This window comes from Microtus ochrogaster, linkage group LG4 (assembly GCF_000317375.1).
Source record: "Microtus ochrogaster isolate Prairie Vole_2 linkage group LG4, MicOch1.0, whole genome shotgun sequence".
NCBI lineage: Eukaryota > Metazoa > Chordata > Mammalia > Rodentia > Cricetidae > Microtus > Microtus ochrogaster.
The window spans coordinates 2,007,104-2,021,940 of record NC_022030.1 but is presented as its reverse complement, the minus strand read 5'-3'; the positions used below and the strand labels follow the sequence as shown (position 1 = coordinate 2,021,940).

Genomic DNA, 14,837 nt, shown 5'->3' with positions numbered 1-14,837 from the left:
TGCAGTCAGTATATCATAAATCACCATTATAGCAATTGTGTTGAGTGATTATCTTACTCTTCAAGTACAAAGCAAAACAGAGTTGAGTAGATGCTCTGGACTCTATCCTGCAGAAGATGTCATGCACCAACAGCTCACTTGAGCTCTGAGCAGGGACTTTAATATCTGAACATAGAGTGTAATTCGTCACATTCTATTAGATGTTGGAGCAGTGCAGAGGTTATGAGTAGGATTCCTTTGTAACTAATGTCTCTTTCATCTAATCTTTGTTGTTGTGGTTCTTTGGTTGCTTGGTATCATTAATTTGGGTCTACTTCTCATCAAACCTGCTCTATTTCCTCTTCATCAGTGGAGCCCAGAGGTTGATGAGCCGTGGTCGGGTAAGCTCATGCTTTCCTGTCTAATGCTGGCCTAGACACTCGGCTGATGTGCTGATGGTGCTTATCTGTGTTTCTGGAGATCCACGCCGGAAACTAGTGTCTGAGTGCCATTTGAGGAAGTAGGTGTGGGAAACTGTAGCTATTAATGAACTTTTGAGCATTGAAAAAGGCACATACAATGTAAGGCATATGCTTTTTTGGCTTGGGAGAACTGTCAGTAAAGTTGTATTTCTCTTACGGTTTTCCAGATGAATATAGTTCTTCTTTCATTTCTGTATATACTTGTGTTAATTTTCAGTTACCCTTAGATTATTTGACATGCACAGTAAAGACCTAATAATTTTTACTTGGGGCATCAACAGTGAGTGGTAGAGGGGAACCATTAGAAAACTGATCATTAGCTTGGTTCGGCTCCTTTAATACCAGCACTCTGGGAGGCAGAGACAGGTGGATCAAGTTTGAGGCAGGCCTGGTCTACAGAGTTAATTCTGGGACAACCAGGACTTCACAGAAAAATGCTATCTTAAAAAACAAATATTAAAAGAAAATCAGCCACTGCAGAAACTCATGAAGAGGTGGAATGTTTAGATTCATGAGTTTTTTATGGAATAGATTGAAGTTTTGGAAGACCTCAATTACCAGTATAAGATTAAAACTGAGCAAAGGCCAATATGCCGTTTAAAATTTGGAACGTGTTAGCTGTGTTGTTGCAGTAACTGTGTTTTGAGGTTGTCAAAAATTCACTGCATTGGTTAGCATATTTTTATAGGTGACATTTTAATCTGTTGCCTTTATAATATTGGGTCAGTTTGGCAAGTTCCTGTTTGTATTACTTATAAGTGTTTTTGTCAACAAAGAACCCACCTTTAACTATGTGGTGTAAGTGTTACTGTATAATACTGAATGTTTTTTAATGCTAGGAAACATAATTCTGCGAGTTTTTTTTTTTGTCTTATCTAAACATTTCTGGTACCTAGGTCACTGTATACATAGGTAGAATTAATGTGTTCATATATATTATTATTTTTACTGGTTTGTAAATATATATGACATTTATATGTCTATATACCCATCAATATCCATTCTCCTGTGATATGTATGCATGTAAACATACATACTTTTTTTTTTTTTTATTAAAGATGGGCTTAAGTTACTAAGGATGGCCTCAGAGTCATGCGCTGAAGATGTCATGTCCTCATCCCTCAGCTTTCCTGAGTAGCTGAGACTGTAGACATACATGTGACTTCCCCTTACTTTTTTTTTAAAAGTCCACCTCCTTGTTGGTTGTTTCTTTTTTTTTTCCTTTTTTTTAAAGATTTATTTATTTATTATGTATACAACATTCCTCCCATGTGTATGCCTGCACACCAGAGGAGGGAGCCAGGTCTCATTACAGATGGTTGTGAGCCACCATGTGGTTGCTTGGGAATTGAACTCAGGACCTCTGGAAGAGCAGTCAGTGCTCTTAACCTCTGAGCCATCTCTCCAGCCCCAATATTCGGTCTGTATGCCTGAAGGCCAGAAGAGGGCACCAGACCTCTTTACAGATGGTTGTGAGCCACCATGTGGTTGCTGGGAATTGAACTCAGGACCTCTGAAAAAACAGACAATGCTCTTAACCACTGAGCCATCTCTCCAGCCCCTCCCCTTACTTTTTTTTTGGCTTTCTGTTTCAAAATTTTTTTTTCTCCCAGGGACAACCTGAACCCGTTCCTTCTGCTCTTGAGCCTTAGGAACTTGATAAAGACAACTAACTGTCAAGTAAACTGTTTTTCAGGACCTGTAAGTGGAGTTTCCCTGTCCTGCAGTTGCTCTCAAATAATCACTCAGAAGCTTAATATTAATTAGAAATGTTGAGCCAATAGCTCAGGCTTGTTACTAGTTAACTTGAACACTTAAATTAACCCATATTTCTTACCTATGCTTTGCTTCATGGATTGGTACTCCCATTACAGGGTGCCCATCTTGCTCTCTCTGTGTCTGCCGGCCACTCTCTTACTGCACCCTTCTTCATCCCAGTATCCTCAGTTTGCTTGTCCTGCCTAACTCTGTCCTGCCTTGCTATAGGCCAGTCAACTGCTTTATTAATTAATGAAAATAGTACATATTCACAGTGTAGAGAAGGATATTCCACAGTGAAAATCTTTTTGTCATTGAAGTTGGTGTTCTTCTGAGGAAGGACAGTGCAGGTGAAGATTAACAGGGTAAAAGAATGCTTCAGACATTTGCCAGCCTCCCAGAGGTGGAGGTGATAAGTAGATTGGCTAGCGGTGCATTGTCAGTGAGGGTTATAGTTAAGTTAAAAAACTGACTGTGGAAATGGCTTGATTGTCATGCTCTCTCTGGCTTATGAATCAATAATTTATTATGACTTCATGCATTTCCTTTTATCCAGAACTTAGTATGTTTTCATAATTTTGTTTTAGATTGTTAAGGCCCTTTTTGTTATTGTTCATGAAAGTTGCTAATTATGTTTTATTTTATCATCTGTTGATAAATTTAATCATATACTTGTATTTTAAATCTTTTGAGGATGATTATTATTACTGTTTTTGAGAAAGTCTCAAAGTGTATTTAGCCCTGGTTGGCCCAGAACTCTCCATGTAGAGGTTTACCTGCCTCTGCCTCTAGGATGTTGAGATGAAAGATATGTACCATCCTATAACAATATCCAGTGAGGATTATTATTTTTTAAATGAAGGTTACATCAACTTTTATTAAGTTATTTAAGTGATATATGACAACCTAGTTTGGTACTAGACCTCAGTTACGAGGAATATTAGGGTTGCCTGAACTCTGCATGCTGGCTCCAGACACTTGGCTGTAGGACTCTCTGTGATGCTGCTGTTGAAGTCATTTACACACTTGTTGTGCTAAAACAGCGGGTTCTTTCCTCTAAGGAAAAGTACAGTAAGGTTTATTTGAAGTCATGGGTCTAGCCAGGAGATTGTTTACTTTCCTGGTGACTCTTTATATGTCTTGGACAAGTAGCTTCCTGCCTTTTCTTCTATTCTCAGATTGCAAAGTAAGAATGAAAACATTGGCTTCCTTTATTTCTAGGATTGAGCTGGGTTTTCTAGCATTTGCAAATCTGTATATATGTTTTAGAGTTGGAAAATTAGTGTGGACATTCAGGAAACTTTTGAAACGCGAGTACATGTGCATTCTGAGTAAAGGCTCACATTTTCCTCTGGCATCTGCGAGTTTTTCCCACATGTTGATTTTGTCTGAGAATTGAAGGCATTGTTGTAACCCACACAGGAATGTCATAACCATTTTTCCTAAGGCAATCAGAATGCAAGCTCTCAACAGCAGTGTTCTGTGGTGAAAGTATTCATCAGAAAGCAGAGAATGTGTCAAGGTCCCCAGGCTGCCTTTGTACTGATTTTGGGTCTAAAAAGTCCTATTTGGTATCCTTGTTTTCTGAAGTGGTACGTGTTTTTGTCTGTGTTTGTCTCCCCAGGTTTGTTTTCAGACTACTGTCGTGACACTTACAGGTTGATTCAGTTACATCTATTCAGCTATCCACATACTTTTGGAGGATCTAGAAGTTGTGATACTCCATAAAATCCCACATAGAAGCGGGGGTGGAGTGGGAAGGAGAGAGGAGACTGTGTGTGTGTGTGTGTGTGTGTGTGTGTGTGTGTGTGTGTGTATTGAAACTGGGAATAATTTATGTGCAAATTTAAAATTTCAGTGATTAGATCCAAATGTAGTATCTCTGACCAACTCTCTACTCCTTTAGATTAACAAAAGGGTTTAATTATGGGTAAAGTTGTCATGCCATGACTAAGAACATGAAGTTTTTAGTTCCACTTGAAGAAGCTGGAGAACTTAGAGCTGTGGGAGCCGGCCTGGCCTCGTAAGCAGGTCACTTTGTAGTTGGTCACTCAGGCTTTCTGCGCCCTCCCTGGACATAGAGTGATCTCATCCTGCACTTCCCAAGTTGTCTATTCTCCTCAACGTTTCTGGTTATATAATCTGTCTTTTGTGTTCCTCATCTACATGACTCGGGGGCTTACAATGTCTGACTCCAATCCAGCTCAGAGTGTTTTTTCTTCCTGTGAACCTGTTTGTCTGTTGGTTTGTTCATCATTCACGCAGTGTCTGTGAAAGACTCTCCAGTGCTACTGAACAGCCGCTGAGCTCTTGTGGACTCTTCTTTCACCTAAGTCTGCTTCCTTTTCCCCTTCAGAACGAAGATGTAAGACTTTGCCTAAGTCATGGCTCCTAGAAACTAATTATTTCCATTTACTTTCTTGTACATTTATATACTTAAAAATAATTCAAGACAGGGTTTCTCCCTGTGGCTCTCTGGCTGTCTTGGAACTTGCTTTGGCTCTGTGGCCTAGGCTTGCTTAGAACTCAAATCTACCTTCTTTTGCCTCTAGAGGGATTAAAGGTATGTGCCACCACATGTGCCTACATTTGTATGTTTTTTATCCTTCTTTCCTAAGATACCTTGATTACATTTTCTTTTTTGTGTTCCTAATCTGTTTTTTCCTTCTGCCCCACCTCCCTATGAATGTGCTTTTTAAATGCTTAGGAACAGTTGACTGACTTGTAGAAATTCTTCAAGGCCTTAATGAGTGAAAACAAGTTCATTAAGTTTCTGAAAAGGGTTGGCCAAGTTCACAAGTTCAGGAGTAAGAGCACGCTACAGAGATGAGCCCCAGGAATTGGCAGCCTGGAGAGAAATGTGCACTCCAGTAGTTGGGAGTTCTTTGCTTTCCTTGAAGTAAATTGCTGACTGGGTTGGGCTTGAAAAGGTGAATTTATTATGATTCCTATCTCTAATAATGTTTCCTCTTGAAAGGATGGTTTGAATTTTGAATAGTAATGGAAATTCTTTCCACTCTTGGTTTCAAAATATCAGAGTTGGTTTTCTTCCTCTGAGTCAATAGTATTTTGAAAGCAATAAACTTAACATTTGAAAGTCACTTGTAGCTGTGAGTAATCTTCACCTCTTTTCTTACTGATCTTCCTCCCAGGCACTGAGACTAGGTGGTTAGCATTCAGTAGATTTTAACTGTACCCACCTGTTGGTAGTGAATGAAAAAAGAGAAAAGGAGGATTTGACTGCTCCTAGGTGTGGTGGTGGAGAAGGTTTATTGTAGATAAGAGGGAGAGCCGAGCCGAGCCAGAGTCAAGGACATCTGGAAGAGTCCAGAGTGACCCTGACCTGAATCTGGCTCTGTAAGAAGACAGCCGAGGGGAGAGGGGCAAACCAGGAGAGTAAAGGGTAGACAAAAAGACTGAGTAACCAAAATGTCTGGATTATATAGGGAAGAGGCACAGCGGGACGGCAGGGTATGCCAGCCATACCCTGTAACTAACCGCTAAAGACTGAGGGATGCTGGGAGAACCTGGATGATGGCCAGGCCCACTTTGCTATGTTAGGCACCTCAGTTACCTTTGGTCCTTGGTTTGAGACCTAACAAGTAGCTGAACAGGAATGAGTCTTTGGGTTGTTTCCTCTTTAGACAGTGAAGGACTATGTAAGTTGCTGTGGGAGACAGAGGTCCAGAATACAGTTGGGAAAGTCTGCTTAGGCATGTTTTTCTCTCTCTAGTACAGAGGAATTAAAAAACAATTGAGACTTTCTTTTAATCACGGTGCCACAAATATGCACAACTCAACCCCAAGCTTTCGCTAAGATTTATCAGATGAAGTGGTAAGATGCAGTCTTCCACGTAACAACAGAATGTGTTAGGGAAGATAATGTGCTTACTTTACTTATATAAAGGGAAGTTACAGTAAGATCTCTTAGTATAAGAGTCTACTAAAAAATAACCTATACCATACACTGTCAGCTTTTGTCCACTGGCTTTATGGGACCAGTGTTGCCATTTTTGAGCTAGGCGTGCTTCTCTTGACTGGCTTTAACTAGCGCTAGTCTTGTCGTTCAAAGTCACAGAATATAAATAAGTGTATCGTTAAGTTCAGTTCTCAGCTATGCTAATCTTACTGAGAGGTACTTTACCATCTGTGGGAGAGGTGAAGAGAGAAATGCTGATTCACCTCCTACCCTTCTAGTCTGTTTTCTAGTCTGTTTTTCTCTTGTGAATTCTGGTGGGTGTGGTGGTGGTGGTGGCAGCTCTGGTGGTGGTTGAGTGAGATAATGTGTATGTGTGTGCATTTGTATACTTACATAGCCACATATACTGTATTTAATAGTTTCTATAGGAATCAGTGCTAAATGTGTGTTTTCAGTTCTAAGTCTTAGTTTCATTAACAAATTTTCTATAATGAGTATATTTTATTACAGGACTAAAATAAACTTGTGGATCCTTACCTTGAATGTAAATACATATTAAATAAAGTTAGTATAATAAACATCTTTTAAGACATTTTATTAGTTCTGGCAGTTTCATGACTTCAATTTTGAAACTGTTGATGGTTTTCCTAAATGGTTTTATAAGTGTTTATGTCCTTTCATTATTCTCACAGGTGTCTGGATAATTACTTTATTTTGCATGTATGTATGGGTAGAGTAGAGGCTTGCTACAGGAAATGAAAGGATGGAAATACTATTCTAAGATTTAATTTTTTTATTTTTGTTTTTCTTGCAAATCTGGTTGTTCATGATCATCTAAAAGAGGTTGGCTCCCATAACTTCCACAGATTCCCAGAATTACACAACATAAAATCCTTTCTGTAAAATGACCTAGTATTTATATGTAGCTATGTATATCGTCCTGTATACTTTAACTCACTGCCAGATCATTTAGAACTATAATACAATGATGATATTGTCTAAATGTAGTTAGTGTATTGTATCGCTTTGAGAATGACAAGTAAAAAAGTACATGTCAGATTTTTTTTCTCTCTACAAATAGGACATTACTGGAGGCATCTCAACTTGGAGGAATATTTTGAGTACTTAGAATAACCTTTTCAAACTTAGTTTTTATCAATGGTCAGGAAAACACAAGTGACTCATTTACTTGTAGAATTATGTATGTTCTAATCATATACAAAGAGGTCATTGGCTCCAGTTTCTTTTCGCCAGAATGTAAATGAACTTTGGAAACAGATTTGAGGACAGGTGACTCAGATTGGTAGGAAAAGAATTCAGACAGTCATGCCCTGAGGCTGACTCTCTGCTCTTGCAATGGCTTTAGTTGATTTCCTCCACCCCACAACAGTGTATGGGGTCTGTTTGCTCCGTGCATACCTTTGTTCCTTGGCCTTTGCTATTTGCACAGTGTAGTTTAGAGTGAGTGTAAAATGCATAGCTCTGGGCCAGCAATGTATGGATTGCATTGTGTACTTCCCATCACTGGCTTCTTGGCACACAATAAGGGCACTGTGGAGGGGCCTACAAGGAGACAGTGATGGTGTTTTATAAAACGCCAGTGGTGTGTGGCGTCCTCTGCAATCTGCTGGGGAAGCAGTTGCACAAATTCCTTCACGTTGAGAGGCCTCCAGAAATGTCATATTTTGGCTTCAGTAATGAATGCCACAAATAACAGCAGAGACGCGGGAGACTTTGCTCAATGTCTCAGATTTCAGTCTGCTTTTCTTTCGCCGGGGTCTGCTTTTTTCTTCCTTTTTTTTAAACTTTGTAAGAGAAACTTCTAATAAGCTAGTCTGCTTGTCTTTAAATATTTTTGAAGACACATCTAAATTATTTTACTTTTTTCACCTCCTTTGCTTTTTTCTAATATATTATGCAACATCTTCCAAAACAGAAACAAAAAAGACCAGGGCTGGCGAGATGAGATGGCTAAGCCAGTACAGTGCAAGCATGAGGATCTGGAGTTGAATCCGTAGTGTCCAGTTACAAAGCCCTGTGTGGCAGGCAGCACGCTTGACTCCCAGTGCTACGAAACAGAGACAGGGTCCCTTGGACTTGCTGGCCAGCAGTGTAGCTGAACCAGTGAGCTTTGGATTCAGTCAGAGACTCATCTAAAGAATAAGGTGGAGAATAATGAGAGAGACACCTAGAGTTGACCTCTGGGACGCATGTGCGTGTGCACCCCTCCCCACAGGTACACTCCCTTGCATACACACATGAACTTATGCAGGTACATAAAGTGTCTGATTGACACCTATAAAGCAGACCAGTTCTTCCCTACTGTACCTTTCCCTTTCCTGGTTCTGTATTGCTTAGGTGTAAGGTGAGTTAGCCATCAGCATATCGGGGATATAAATTGTTAAGCTTGTTGGAATTCAGTTAAAAACTAAAATTCTTTTTTCAACATGTGCTTGGTAAGTTTTATGAACTTTTTTTGTGACAGTACTTAGGATTGAACCAAGGGTCTCATAGATGCTAGACAAGGTCCTGCCATTGAAGTAGTGTCCCATTCCTAATTATGTGCTTTTACTGATTGGTGAACTTAAGTACTACATCATTAGAACAGACTGAAATTGTTCCTATAATTTTCAACATAAGAACAGTTATAAAGCAAAGAAGTGACAATATGAAACAACAGTGAAGCTAATGTCTCAGTGAAAAAAAATGTGCAAAGCCTGAGAACCCAGTTAACTTGTCTGTATAAATGGGGGTGTAGCCTGCTCTTAGGACAAATGTGGAGTGGTTTTTTGCTTGTGTAGTTCTCCAAAGGTATCTATCTGGAAATGCTCTCATTTACTAAGGACAAGCTTATATAGGTTTGTGGCTGATCTTCTCCCAAACTCTTATTGGCATTGAGTATTTGCTTTGGTTCTTGAATATCTGTAGGCTGATTGGCATGAATGAGGACCCAGGAGATTGTGTATGACTGTCAGCCAGAACGTCTGAATTGTAGACTCAACTCTGCCCTAACTAGTATTGTCCTAACTCAGTGAAGTGCTGCTATAGAGGCATTGAGGCAAGATACGCTTTTTCTTAAAGAACCCAGTCACTGAAATTCAAACGTGTGGAAGGGACTAGAAGAGTGAGTGCCAGAGGTATGACATAAAGTTCTTAAGGAAGTAACCAGAAGGAGTACCAGGACATCAGCGAAACCCTGTCTTGAGGGGGGGGGAGTTGTAAAGGAAGAGAGTCAAACTATTAGGATACTGGATTAGATTTTATAGGAGAGGAAAATTTAGGAATTTGTTTAGAAACAGAAACAGTTTTGACATTTGAAAATAAGTTGAAAAGGCTGGTAAAATGGCTTAGTGCATTAGAGAACCTGCTGCCAACCCTTAATCTTATTTCAGTTTACAGAGCCCATTCCTACAACTTGACCGCTGACCTCTGTGTGCCCTGTGGCACACACAAAACCCTTTTCTTTAAAATGAAGATAAAGGATTTGAGGGTCTTTTTTATGTGGGACAATGCTCCTAAACTGTAACGATAACCCACAAACCAACTATATATACTTAAAAAAAATTTTTTTCTCACTTCCATCTCCTTCCTGCAATGTTTCCCATGTTTCATCCTCCAACCGTTCTGATAACCACAGACGTTTTCAAAGTTAGTCTCTCTTTCTTTATTGTTGGTATATATCTTCTCCACACGGAGGAGATAATTAGTCTTTTGTAAGGATAAGCCCAACTGATTATGGAGTACCAAGTGGTCAGCCCTGAAATCATACATGCAAGCAACTCAGAAAGATGTATGTCTATATACACATACACACAAACTGCTATTTTGGGGACAAGTTGTCGCACGCCTTTTTAATCCCAACACTCGGGAGGCAGAGGCAGGTGGATCTCTGAGTTCGAGGACAGCCTGGTCTGCAAGAGCTAGTTCCAGGACAGGCTCCAAAAGCTACAGAGAAACCCTGTCTTGGAAAAAAAAGTCTTTTATTTTCTTGGTTGTCAAGCTATAATTGTATATAAGAAAGGAAACTGGTGTGTGGACATAGTTTAGCATGAATATAATCCAGTACTCAGGAAGCCAAGGCTAGAGGATTTCAAAACCGAGGCCAACCTGGACTACATTCTGATTTTCTAACTCAAACAAAGAAGCTAAGTTACCTCCCTATATAGAAGTGTAAGTGTTACACTTTACAGATAGCATTAATTTTAAGCAGACAGGAAAAATGTTTCATTTCAACTTTCTGTAACTTCAAAGAATGTTGAAATACATAACTAAAGCTTTTGAATCATTTTTATTTATTTTTGCTAGAACAGCTCACAAAAAGTCCTATACGGGCCTTCTGTGAGTCTGTGAACTACCTCAAACATTTTATTAAACATGTCACAAACTTAATTTAATTCTCTCATTACCATCTTCAAGTGCTGATCAATATTTATTTTCTGTCCTTGACAGTTAGAATAAAAAATTTTTTGAGACCATTTATATTTTATTCCTGTCTTAACACTGGAACTGACACCTACTGTTGCTGGATCGGTATATATTAGCCCCCTAGCTTGGCAAGCTCTGCAGTCATTCATCAGTGGGGCAGTACCTGTCAGTCATAATGAATGGCCTGTTCATTGTGAGATGGTTTTCCTTTTTCATATTACTGTATCCCACAGTATCTTTGAGCAGAAATTCACTCTGTCAGGCTTTAATAGTGAAAAATAATACCTCTTAAATATTTATATTCTCTACTCACCAAAGATATTTCCTTCTTTAAGATTCATGAGATATCATATTCTTGTTTTCTTAGATACAATTATTGGTTCTTAGTGTTCCTTGGAGAGTAGAGATTCTTAATGGGAGTTTGGGTTACAACTGTGCACAATCAGCCAGCCTCTTAGTAGTTAGTGATATTTGCGGCTTAGGATGGAAGCCTAGAACAGCCTGTACATCAGACAATATTTTGATAATTGTGAGATGTGGGCTAGGTCAAAGAGCAGGTAGAAGTAGAATTCAACTATGGTTGATTCAGACAGTGTGATGTATCCTTTCTTATTAATTTGATACTGATAGAGAGCTATAAGTAGTTACTATCTCCAATTTACATCGTCACACCATCTAGTAACAGAAAAGATGTTCATGAAATGTTGAGTGATGTTGAACTAGGTCTGACTCCTGTGCCCATGGTGGGGCTCAGCATACTACCACAGACTGCCGGGGTGACTTTGTGGATGTGTTCCTTCTAGTCTTTTAGGATAATACTGTCCAGTAGTGCATGTCTCTGAGATAGAAACTAGTGTAAAAAGTTTATAAAAACTGACTTTAAGTCAATGTTGGAATGTGTTTTCTCTGTGATGTATGTAGTTATAGGTAGTAATAACTAGTAGCTACACATTTTAATTTATTTATGCTTGCCATACACTTGTATGTTCTATTCTCCTCACTCACAACTCTGAAAACTTCAGTCATGCATCTTGTTAAAGGTAGTGATCTATCAACTACTAATTATGAATCCACAGTGATGATATATAGCACTTTGCTATGGTAATATAAATTTAAGTGAATTTCTCTTTTTATTTTTTATTTGTGATAACCGTATTTTAGAAATCTTATTATGAAATGTTTAGTAGAAATGCCAGATTTTACTCCCCAGGATTGACCATTCTCTCCCTCCCCCCCTTTTTCTCTCTCTCTGTGTAATTTCTATGTACTGTATGAACAGACAGGTGCATATTTTGATATTGGGGTTGTCCACTGAGCTGTCTATTTTTAATTGGCCCTGTCCTATTTTCACTGGCCATCTAGTGGTGGCATCTGTACGTGCCTGTGGGTGTGAGGTGTACGTCTAACTGAACTCACAGTTGGAATATTCCAAGCTTATGTGTCTAAATTGGAAATGAGTATACTTTGTTACTGGTTTAATGACGATCACATTTTCTGTATGTAAACAGACTGCTTTTTCGTTTCCCGTCTACCCCGACCTGAATAATCACACAGAAACTATATTAATTATAACACTGTTCGGCCAATCGCTGAGGCGTATTTCTAAGTAGCTCTTATATCTTAAATTAACCCATTTCCATTAATCTGTGTATTGCCACGAAGCTGTGGCTTACAGGTAAGGTTTTGACATCTTTTTATTGGCAGCTGCATGGTGTCTACCTGACTCAGCTTTCTTTCTTCCTCTGTCTCTGCTTGGATTCCCCACCTTGTTATATTTTGCCCTGCCATGGGCCAAAACAGCTTCTTTATCAAGCAATGGTAATAATAAAACACATTCACAGCCTACAAAGGGGAAACCCACATCATTTACGGCTTCCTGGGCCTTTTAAATCTCTAAAGAATGAATAGTATATTCTCTAGAAAATGAGAAAATAAAAGTGTAATTTAAATGGAAAAGGCTGGTATTCTACAAATACCAGTGATGACAATAAACAAAGAAACAAACAAAACCTTAGTGTTGATAGTATAAGTTGTGTGAAGTTCCATCAGGCAGTTTTCATAGAACAGCACTCTGTTAGGAATTTGTTGTGAGTCCTCTTCAGGTTTTGATGGAAACACTTTGAAAATATGTCTTTAATGTTGAAAATATGTCTTTAATGTTGTTCATATGAGTAGATTAATAGTCAGCGTTTTGTTTTTTAATCTTAGTAATTAATGAGACTAGCAATAGAGCAGAATGCATTTAGTTTAGTTATTTTAGATTAATATTTTGTAGTTGGAATACTTGAAAACAAATACTTTTATGAATTTGTAATAATTAGTGGTGCTTTTAAAATAATCTTTTAATATTTATTAGTATAAAAACATTTTATTATAACATTTTTGATACAAAATTAGTTTTTGTTGCTCCCTGCCTGCTCTTCATTTTCTTGTAAGCTTCCAGCCCTAATATTTTCCTTTCTTTCATGTCACATATGTCCTTTGCCCCTTTCCTTTTTGTGACCTCCTTTAGAAACATGAAGATTTTCTTTGTTTTTCTGCAGAAACGTGCTAAGGGACAAGTGTTGTTTGACAAAGTGTGTGAACACCTCAATCTCCTGGAGAAGGACTACTTTGGGCTTCTATTTCCGGAAAATGCTGAGCACAAAGTAAGTGACTTCAGTTTTGTCCTTTTAGGAAGTAAGTACTCTATCTTTCTAATCAGTTAATTTCAGAATAAATTTAACTTTAATTTACATGCTTATCATGAGGTTTTGGCAAATATTTAAAAATGATTATGTGAGAGACGCTTTTTGGCATTTTGGGTGTATAATGCTTTCTCATCATAAGCAGTTGGAATTGAATGTTTTCCTATCTTAATTGAGACTGAAAAACGTGAGTTTAAAATTATATGAAAGTGTTAGCTCTAAAATTCACAGTAGAATCTACTCATGTAATGAATTGTTGAGGGGAAAGTACTTCAAATTAAAAGATTTACTAGTGGGAAAATTGACTATCTAACATGAAGATTATCTTTTAAATTAATATTATCAAGTCATGTCCCAGTTTTGCCTTATGGTGCCAAATACAGAGGGCAGCCAAGTAGACTCATTTTGCCAACATACAGTGCAGTCATCTGCGTAGTAGTATTTAATAAGCCTGAGCAAGCAGGGGCGTGGGTGCACAGAGGCGTCGGGAGTAGGAGGACCCTTGAGGACTTTGTGTGGCAAAGTGACTCCTACCTCAGTTAGTTGTTGGGCTGTTGGGGGCAGAAAAGGTGGTTGGGCAGCTCTCTCAGGTGGTTTGTTTGACCAGCCACTGCTGGATTGATCCTGGTAGTACTTTTACCTGATGTCAAAGAGTGTGCTGAGAACGTGTCTACTCTAAGAATTTTTTCAAGACATTAAGCAAGAGCATATGGTGATCTGATCTGAACTTCATACTAATTTTATAGACCTTAGAGCATAGGGTTGTCTGTGATCTGAAGCTCATATTAATTTTATTGAACTTCAGAGACTTTCAGTTTCAATCAATTAAGGATGGAAACATTAACTCTTCGTGACAGAACTAGGGCTAGTCTGTAGCTGTCAGCATTATTAGGAAAAGGGCTTTCCTCTTCTGCTTCACTTTGTGAGTGTCTAGATTTGATGTGGGTGAGAAGATGCTGATTGTAGGAGTGAAGAATGTAAGTTTGTCCTTCTCTACAGAGGAAGCCTGTTTAGTCTGTTAGATTGTTGCTGTGGAACGTCTGCCTTAGGGTGTACAGAGCTCTCAGAGTGAAAGGGGCTTCTGTCTAACACCAGGCGTTCCTATCTTAGTCAGTAGAGCACAGTGGTGGTTAAAGGAAGCATAGTGTGCATTGTCACATGCCTGCACAGTATCATTGTTTGTGTTTACTTATCCCAGTAATGAAATAAAGGGTTTTAGTTTTAAGCATGATAATTAAATGCAAATTAAATATTTTCAACTTTCTCAGCTTTAAATCCCTGGTAGTAACTTGTAGTTTAATTCCACCTTTAGACTAAAGACAAATTGCATGTCTGCTTGTTGAGTAGTATGTACATTTATTAGTATTTAGAATACGCTCCTCAGAAGTAATAACACACTTCACTAAATAAACTAAGTGCCTTTTAAGGCAGTAAATTACAAGTTGGTCTTGATAATGGTTCCAATCATGTGCTTATCCATTGCTCCTGAAAGCTCCAAAAGAGAAAGTGCTGGGAACTTTTTTTTTTTTTTTTTTTTGATTTTCGAGACAGGGTTTCTCTGTGGCTTTGGAGCCTGTCCTGGAACTA

General features: G+C 38.5%; 1 protein-coding gene across 1 annotated transcript in view; it reads left to right on the top strand.

The window, feature by feature from the left end:
• Positions 1–14,837, top strand: part of Epb41l2 (erythrocyte membrane protein band 4.1 like 2) — a 187,812-nt gene that overhangs the window by 91,590 nt on the left and 81,385 nt on the right. The window contains exon 4 of the mRNA XM_026786469.1: positions 13,107–13,211. Within this exon, the coding sequence (XP_026642270.1) occupies positions 13,107–13,211 (105 nt within the window). The remainder of the gene's footprint in view (positions 1–13,106; positions 13,212–14,837) is intronic.